The 8863-nt window shown below is 46.9% G+C and overlaps 2 protein-coding genes across 2 annotated transcripts; one reads left to right on the top strand and one right to left on the bottom strand.

Annotated features, from left to right (window-relative positions):
• The first annotated feature begins 409 nt into the window (after window positions 1–409).
• Window positions 410–1646, top strand: CBLN3 (cerebellin 3 precursor). Its single transcript, XM_037501944.1, has 3 exons — window positions 410–709; window positions 970–1089; window positions 1449–1646. Exons 1-3 carry the CDS (start codon window positions 410–412, stop codon window positions 1644–1646), a joined length of 618 nt encoding a protein of 205 aa, XP_037357841.1.
• Window positions 1647–8158: 6512 nt separating this feature from the next.
• On the bottom strand, window positions 8159–8511 carry LOC119238237 (eukaryotic translation initiation factor 1-like). Its single transcript, XM_037501943.2, has one exon. The coding sequence runs from the start codon at window positions 8498–8500 to the stop codon at window positions 8159–8161; it is 342 nt and encodes a 113-aa protein (XP_037357840.1). The 5' UTR covers window positions 8501–8511.
• Between the last annotated feature and the right edge of the window lie 352 nt (window positions 8512–8863).

Here is an 8863-nt window from a genome sequence, read left to right as displayed (position 1 = left end):
GCACGCACTCACAACACAAGTGAACACACACACACACACACACACACACACACACACACACACACACACGCTTGTCCTCTGAGATCCCAGTTCCTGCCTTCAGAGCCCTCAGAGGAGCTGCCCTGGGGTTCTGGCTGGAGCCCGCCTATCTGGCTGCTTCATCTCTCCTCTCCCTCCCAGAGCCCAATTGCTGTCACTTTGTGTCCTGCCAAGGAGGAGGGAACTGCAGTGACAGCAGGAGTGAGAGGCAGGACAGAGTCAAGGGGCAAAGATAGGTCTGGAGAGGGAGATGCCAAGACCAGGTGACAGTGAGACCCAGAGAGAGGGCTGAGGAGCAAGCGAGAGGTGGCAGTTGTCTGGGGAAAAGGAGCTGATTGAAGAGGACTCGTGTGTCACACAGCCCTCAGCCATGCTGGCAGCTAAGAGACACTGGCCACCAGGCCCCTCACCCACCCTCCATCTGCCCTTGGCCCTCACATTTCTGGTCCTGGGGGCCGGATGGGCCCAGGAGGGGGCAGAGCCTGTCCTTTTGGAAGGTGAGTGTCTGGTGGTCTGTGAGCCTGGCCGAGCTGCTGCAGGAGGGCCCGGGGGAGCTGCCCTGGGAGAGGCGCCTCCTGGAAGAGTGGCATTTGCTGCTGTCCGAAGCCACCACCACGAGCCTGCTGGGGAAATCAGCAATGGCACCAGCGGGGCCATCTACTTCGACCAGGTAATCCCCTGACAGCCCACTTTGCCACCCCTCAGATTTTAAGGAAACTGCCTGTACTATGGCAATTTGCCCCTCACACTGCCTGCCTGTCTCCCCTCCCTACATTCCAACCCACACTCCTCCTTTCTCACTTCTTTTGAATCTGTACATTTCTCCTGTTCCCTCTACTTGCCACCCCTTCTTTTTCCTTACTCTTGCCCTGCCCCCCGACCCCCAGCAAGTGATTTCCCTGCCCCACTCAGCAGGGTCTGCTTCCCCAGGTCCTGGTGAATGAGGGCGGTGGCTTTGACCGGGCCTCAGGCTCCTTCGTGGCCCCTGTCCGGGGAGTCTACAGCTTCCGGTTCCACGTGGTGAAGGTTTACAACCGCCAGACTGTCCAGGTGACCTGAGTGCTGAGCCCCATCCCCAGCTCAGAAGGGGAGGGCAGGGGAATAAATACAGCTCAATGACCCCTGGGCAGACCCTCCATTGGCCTGTATGCTGGGGGCAAGGGAGCAGGGAGTAAAGAGCCTGCCTAGCAGAGAGTCTGGAGGCTGTGCAACATCCAACACTGACCACCTCTCAATCTCCCAGGGAAGTCCTCTGAGCCCAGGTTTCCAGACTCCCAAAGTCTGGGGATTGGGGCCTGGGGGACTCCCAAAGCATCCACGTGGGCCTGGAGGAAAAAGGGAACCCTTGGGATATTAGGGGTCCAGGGACAAGGGCTTGGGAGAAGTGCTAACTGGGCTCCCCTCCCCAGGTGAGCTTGATGCTGAACACATGGCCTGTCATCTCAGCCTTTGCCAATGACCCTGATGTGACCCGGGAGGCAGCCACCAGCTCTGTGCTACTGCCCCTGGACCCTGGGGACCGGGTGTCCCTGCGCCTTCGTCGGGGGAATCTTCTTGGAGGCTGGAAATATTCAAGTTTCTCTGGGTTCCTCATCTTCCCACTCTGAGGGCTCAAGCCTTTCAAGGACAGGACTCTAGCCCCTGACCTCTGCTCCGTGTCCTCTCTTGCCCCAGAAGCAACATCTTAGGGACAGGAGAGGGGCTCCCTCTGACTGTGTGTATTCCATCTCCTTGCATGAGACCCTGTGCCAAATGCCCACGATGAGGAGTAGAGCTGTGGTATCTCAGGTCCTGGTCACTCTTACACGCCACCCCCATCCCAGCTGCCCTCCCAGGCTGGCACTGCATCTCCTTGTACCTGCAGCCCTAGTATTGGGCAGTAAGGGAGCCTGTGTTCCTTTGAGTTCCCTGCTCCCCGCTCCATCCCCACCAGCTTCCTGTTCAGTGCTATTTGGGAACAGATGGCACAGGTGAGCCAAATAGGCCCCCACAGGGACCCAGATGGACCAGCCTCAGCACACCCTGCAGGCTCTTTCCTATAAGGAGTGGCAGCATCACAAATCTCAGCCAGCACAGTCAGGAGCTGAGCCAGAGTGGTATGGGTTAGGACAGGGAGTTCAGCAGGAGTGTGGGGAGGGCCATGATCCACATGGAGCCTGTGGCTGGTGATACAGGAAGGGGGCATGTGCCCAGCCTAAATATGGTGCATTTTCCATATACATTAGGGCAGCCAGGAGTACCAGGCCCCAGAGGAACTTTGGCACTCACCTTCCCACCAAAGACGTGGGATATGTATGTTTGCTCCTGCCAATATTAAGGGTAGAGACCTTCCTTGGGCAGCTGCAGGTGGGGGTGGATGTTATGTGTGGGCAGGTATGGCTCTCCAGGCATGGAGCACGTCAGGGACCATCCCTATTTCCTTGGATTTCATGATTCTTCTCTTCAGCCACTCGCCTGCCACTATTATAAACTGTCTTACCTCGCTGTCCCTTTGGCCCAGCATGGATCAATCTATCAATAAAATAACTAGAAAATGATGGTCAGTGAGACCCTATAGATCACTGAAGAGAAAAGATGCCATTATAATTTGAATTGGGGGTTACAGGATACATGCAAGTATGTTGTAGCAAAAATAAATGTAAAACGTGCATTAGAGTCAAAAAAAGGATTGGAGTTGCTTGAAATAAATAGGAAATACCAATGTGAATTTGTGGTTTTCCAAAGAAATTACTTTTTCAACCTTTGTCACTAAAGTACAGTAGAAGCAACAGCAGGAAAAATCTGATATGCATTCTTAGCACCTGGATCTTTGCCCCAAATATGATTCCCCTATAAAAGGACTCAGGTGCCTTGGATATAGATAGCTCCGTGTCTTATATAACTCTTAGCCTGGAACATAGTACTGAGTTAATGACAACAAACAGGGATACTTTAGAAAATATATGGAGTAATGCTGAAAAACAAAGAAACTAATTTTAAAATTTGCCGCCTAATGTGCTATGATAATCTGATGTTCAAAATGAAAGTAATATAATTCATTGGAACAAAGTGAAATTTGTAAAGATCCATGACTCTATAGTGATACTCAAAAAGGAAAGAGTTAAAATAGGTAGTTAATCTACTGAGGAAAGAAGAATGACTATAATAGGGTATTTTTGTTAATTTTGATAAGTAGAAGAGTACAAATATAGTAGGTGTTTTATCTATTCATGAGGCATAATTGTTTTTATCTGTGTAAGTAGGGAGGAGTGGATACAGAGAGTTGTGAGTAATTCCAGAAAAAGTTGGAACTGTACCAAGAATGAAAGACTGATTGACGCCATCTGGCCTTATGTCACGACCAGAAAGAAAGTCCAATGGTATGTTACAAGATTGAGTTAGTCAAAGGTCCCAAAGATAACCACTTATTGATCAAACTCAATCCTCACCTCTTGGAAAAGGGACCCTCTCAATTACCATACAAATTATAATGAAGTTACAGGAACAGTAAAACCCCAAATAATAATAGCTTAAACAAGATAGATTATTTCTGTCTCACATAGAAGAATCTGAAAGCGAAGAGTTCAGAGTTAGTTGGCAGTTCTATGATCCCCATAACCCAATTTCCCTTCTTGCTGTTGTAGTATCTTTAGTATCATGGCACATGATAGCTCCTTGAGCGCCAGCCATTACTTGTCCTTCCATGATAACACCCAGGAAGAAGGAAGGACAAAAGGGCACACTCTTTTCTGAAACGTGCACCGGATATTTCTGATTGTAGTACATTGGCAAGAATTTAGTCACACCTGCCTAGGGAAAGTGAATGGGAAATAGACTATTCCTGGCAACTAAATATTAGGCATATTATAGTAAATAAGAGGATAATGAATATTGAGGAAAACAAATTGATGTTTTTCAAAAATGCAGATGGACTAGATAAATGTGTCAATGATCACAGTAGAATTTTTGTATTGGTTTTCTATTGCTGTGCAACAAACCTATCAGCTTAACACAGCACTGACCTATTATCTCACAGCTTCTATATGTCAGAAGCCCAGCAGAACATGACTGGGTTCTCTACCTAGGGTTTTATAAGATCAAAAGCAACCTGTGGGCAGGGCTGCCTTCCTTGCTAAAGGGGAAGGAGTCACTTCCAAGCTCATTTAGAATTCACTCCTTATGTTAGTCCACTGAGGTCCCTGCACCCCACCTCCCATCTTTGAGTTAACAACATTGATCCACCCTTTTATCACATGTCTTTGACTTCAGTAGAGAAATTTCTCTGATTTTAAGGGCTCATGCGATTGATTAACCTACCCAAATAATCCAAGGCAATCTTCCTAGTTTAAGATCCATTACCTTAATTAAGAAAAGTCCCTTTTGCCCTGAAACAGAGCATAATCAGAGGTTCCAGGGATTAGGGCACAGACATCTTTGGGGCATCTTCATATCATAGTCATTAAACTTCAAGTTCTCTGGTTATAATAACTCCTGGCAACTGGTAATTTCCAATCTGTGGAAAAGGTGTGGGCTTAGAAAGTTCCCAAAATATACAAGATAAAGACTGACTGGGATTTTAATCATCTTAGAAGATGAGCTAGTTCCCATATCCCAACTGGAATTCATTGATTAATAATCCAAAAGTCAGTCATCATCATCATCATCATCCAACACTTTGTCTGATCTGAGATAATGTTCTGTTTTTGCATGTCCAAATGCAAAAAAATTGGTCTGAACTAAGAGAGGGTCCATTTCTGGGTCTGCAAAGCCATTTTGATAATGGTTTCAGGTATGGGTGTAATAAATTTTATCATCCTTGTATCATCCTTGTAATGTGTGTGCTTTACCAAAATGTTTGATGCTTTTAGAGAAGCTGACATCTTATGCTGGTGATTCATTTGAAATATATAGGAGGATTTAAGGTTGCAATGAATGTTTAGATAATTTGATTTATAAAATGCATAGGCTTTGTTGGCTATTTGAGAAGGGCTTAAATTATTTGCTTAAGTAGACTTGTGAAGTAAATAGATTAAACAATAAATAATCACAGATGGTCATTAGAGATCTTCTCCAGATCCAAAAATCTCCTCAGCAGTAAAGGAGCCTAAGAATAGAATCCAACTGTTCACCTTCCCTACTCCCACGCCTGGCAACTGATTATTGGAGAGAGTGGATCCCTGCTGTGGACCTAAATCCATGGTCTCCAGCAACCCCTGGTCCTCAACCCTCCAATCAATTCTGTGGTTTCCTTTGCCAGTTTCTTTCCTCATAGTCCCTCAAATCTGACTGAAGCCTTCTGTTCCCTCCTTATATCTTTTTTTTTTCTCCTTATACCTTTTACCCAACCAGCTCTCCCCACACTGCCAGCAGCAGTGCTTGACACACCCCACCTTGTGCTTGACTGTGAAGGGAGAAACACCAGACAGGAGCCCTTCCCAGTATATTCACAAACTCACCTTCCTTCTTATCTCTGCTTCTTTCTATCTCGCTCAGTAGAAGGCGCATTGTCACTTCTGTCACGGAGGCCATCTTCCTCCACCAGCCAGGGATTCCACTTCCTCTAAACATACTCTTTTCTTTTCCTCTCTCCCCTGTATGCTCAACTTCTCCCTCTCTGCTTACTCCTTCCCTTCAGCAGTTGATTGCACTCAAGTCTCTTCAATCTAAAAGAGAAAGGATGGATGCAGAAATAGTGGTGGGTAGTTATCCTCAGCTCCTTATGTCTCTCCAGCTAGTTAATGTCAAATCTCCTCCTCATTGGAACCAAATATCTTTGCTCACCAGTTGCTCACCTCTTAAGTCAACTGTGGCCTCTGGAGCTCCACCTAAACTGCCCGCATCTGGCCATTCACAACTTCTGTGTCACTAAAGTCAATAGACTTGATAATCCTTCTGGCACTCTGGCTCTCCCTATGATCTGATCCTATTGGCTACACTCAACCTTCTAGACTTTCTCCACCTCTCACCCATGCCCCAGTTTCTTTTTCAGAAATTTCTCTACCTCTGCCCATCTATTAAATATTGGTTTTCCTCAAGATTCTGCCCTAAGATTATTTCTGTCTTGACACACTCTCAAAAACACCGATTTCCATCTATGTGCTCACAACGTCTACATGTTTCTCTCTAACCAGGATCTTCCTCCTGTATCTTGGCATTGGTATCCCACCTAAAAATCAACTTGATAAAATTATAGTTTTCCTCCCTAAACCTGTTCTACCTCCCTTGTTCTCTGTTTCTATAAATAGACTCTCCTTATTGCCCCCAACTAAATGCCAGCTAGTATTCTCTACTTCCCCCCGCTCCAACACCCCCATAGCCACTCTCTCCTATCCATGGTTTCCACCCCTTATTTCCACCACTCTGACTCAAGCTGCCAATCTCTCAGAGAAAGTTCTACAAAAGCTTCCTGACTGGCACCTTGGCCTCCTGTTCTATGACCCTCAGTCCATTCTCCACACTGGGTGGCCATGATGACCTACCTCAGTGAACTTCACTGCCCAAAGCCCTTTAGCAGATGGAAGAGGTGTCTTGGAATGAAATCCAAATTTCTTAGCATGATTTTGAGGTCCCATGCAATCCAGTTTTTACACTCTCCCCTGATTCATCTTTCACCATCTCCAAGAATGAGGAAATCTCTAAATTGGCACCATTTATTAGCTGAGTGGCTAGTGCCCTCAGAAAGAGAGCATGGCATTCTAGTCAGAACTCAGCAAGGTCAAGAGAATCATTCTTAGACCCAATGGAGGTAAATCAGGACATATTTCAGTTTTGTTTTGTTTTTTAAGATTTATTTATTTATGCATACAAGAGCTGGGGTACAGGCCAGAGATGCAGGGGGTGAGAGGATTCACCAGAGACAGAGTGGGGAACAGAACAGGCAGACTAACTGAAATACACTGCTGAGGGGAGCAGTGGGCGAGTCAGGAGAGGCTGCTGTGCCCTGTGGGTTGCTCCCTGGCCAGCCGGGGATCGAACTTGTGCTGCAGAGGCTGTGGATTGCTTCATAGTGCGGTGCTTAACCCTTTGCGCCACCAGGGAGGACCCAGTTTCAGTTTGTAATTCAACCTAATATGGAACAATCTGAAATGACAGTGAGTTACGCTATCTTAACTGGCACTATTTAATACATTAATAAAAGATGGAGGGGCCTCCCTGGTGGCCTACGAGTTAAGTCTCAGCGCTATCACCACGACAGCCTGAATTCGATCCCAGATCAGGGAGCTGACTCACATAGCACAGCAGTCCTCTCCTGTCTCACCAACTGCTCCCCTCAGCACTGTATTTCAGTCAGTCTGCCTGTTCTGTTCCCCACTCTGTCTCTGGTGAATCCTCTCACTCCTCGCACCTCTGGCCTACACCCCAATTCTATACAAAAATAACGAAATAATTTTTTTTTCTGAAAACAAGTTTTATTTAAATAAGGGTTTAAATACATTACGTAACATTAAAACTGAAGGGGAAAAAAAAACCACCAAAAACCAGCTGCATTGGGCAGCTGCTGCTAGTAAGTTGCAAGCTTTGTTCCCTTGTCAAAAGTTTGACTTTGAAAACAGAAAGCTGGCCTCATATTCTGGTGTGTTCATCGGATTAACTAGGATATGTCTCATCATAGATGTCCTGTCGCCTCACTAGAGGGAAGGTGGCCACTCCGGACTCTGGCCAAGTTGGAGACATCAGGGCATCTTTCCTTTACTACCAAAGGCTCCCTGTAGGTTACAGCTGTCTTTGCTGCCTCACCCCATTTTCTCCTCTCAGCCTCACCGAAGGCTGTTCAGGTGGTGCCATTCTCTTAGGGCTGGGAACTCTACAGAGGGAGAGCTGAGGAGCTTCTGACCAAACAGAGACAATAGTGATCTTGGGGTTCTGGGCATGGCCGAAACATCAAGTTATTGCTCTGTTACAGGCTGGACTCTGCCAGGCACCTACTGCTTGATCTCTGTTTAAATGAGGGACTTCAAGACTAGACAGTGTGGCTTTTCAGTTTATTGCACGAAGGAGTTACACTAGTTCAAGTTAAAAGCAGAGCCCAAATGGTTACATTATATAAGCTGTGAGGTTTTTAAACTTGCGACAAGGGACAGAAGGGAAATTCTACTCATTGCGAGGAAATCCTCACTAAGCTTCACTGAGCCAAAAGCACTTAAAACCCATGAGCCTTTAGCTGGTCGTCCTTACCCAGTCCAGGCTCCACGAGGAACTGGCATTTGTTATTGTGCTGGTCACCCTGTAGCTGAATTACTTCTCCATAGTCTGGATGCTCAATTACAGTACCATTGCAGGCAAATTTCTTCTTAAACCCCTTCACTGGTTTCTTTTTATCGTAATCGTCAGTGATCCCTTGGACAGTAGTAACGGTCTTCCTGCCACTTCTCTGTTGAATTCTTATATGGATATAATCCTCAGTGCCAGCAGGAAGCAGATCATCAGCCTTACTTGCATCAGCAAAGGGGTCGAAAGAGTGGAGGTTCTGGATAGCAGACATACGATACGATTCCTTTTCCTCAGTGGAAATGGCCTGCAGAAGGCGATGGGAGATGGCAGTGGGTGGGGGAGGTGGTCTGAGCGTTGGGTAGTGAGGGGGCTCGAGGGGGAGGCTGCTGAGACCTCGGCGGCAGCTCAGTGTCTCAATAAAATATATTTTTTAAAGATTTATTTATTTATTTATACAAGCACTGGGTACAGTCAGAGGCGCAGGAGGGTGATAGAGTTCACCAGAGCCAGAGCAGGGAGCAGAGCAGGCAGAAGGGCCGAAGTACACTGCTGAGGGGAGCAGTGGGCCGCAGGAGAGGTCTGCGCGCCATGTGGGACCCTCCTCCAGTGGCCGGGGAGCAGCTGGGGATCGAAC

Source organism: Talpa occidentalis, unplaced genomic scaffold, assembly GCF_014898055.3.
Source record: "Talpa occidentalis isolate TD23 unplaced genomic scaffold, MPIMG_talOcc4v2.1 talOcc4.11, whole genome shotgun sequence".
In the NCBI taxonomy this organism is placed as follows: Eukaryota; Metazoa; Chordata; class Mammalia; order Eulipotyphla; family Talpidae; genus Talpa; species Talpa occidentalis.
The sequence above is the reverse complement of the archived record's forward strand: the minus strand, read 5'-3'. Positions and strand labels throughout refer to the sequence as shown.

Excerpts from the sequence above, each read along its gene's own strand:
- CBLN3 (XM_037501944.1), top strand. The coding sequence starts at position 410 with ATGCTGGCAGCTAAGAGACACTGGCCACCAGGCCCCTCACCCACCCTC. Across the intron at positions 710-969 it reads GGGCCATCTACTTCGACCAG|GTCCTGGTGAATGAGGGCGG; the intron begins GTAATCCCCTGA and ends CTGCTTCCCCAG. Across the intron at positions 1,090-1,448 it reads ACAACCGCCAGACTGTCCAG|GTGAGCTTGATGCTGAACAC; the intron begins GTGACCTGAGTG and ends TCCCCTCCCCAG.
- LOC119238237 (XM_037501943.2), bottom strand. The coding sequence starts at position 8,500 with ATGTCTGCTATCCAGAACCTCCACTCTTTCGACCCCTTTGCTGATGCA.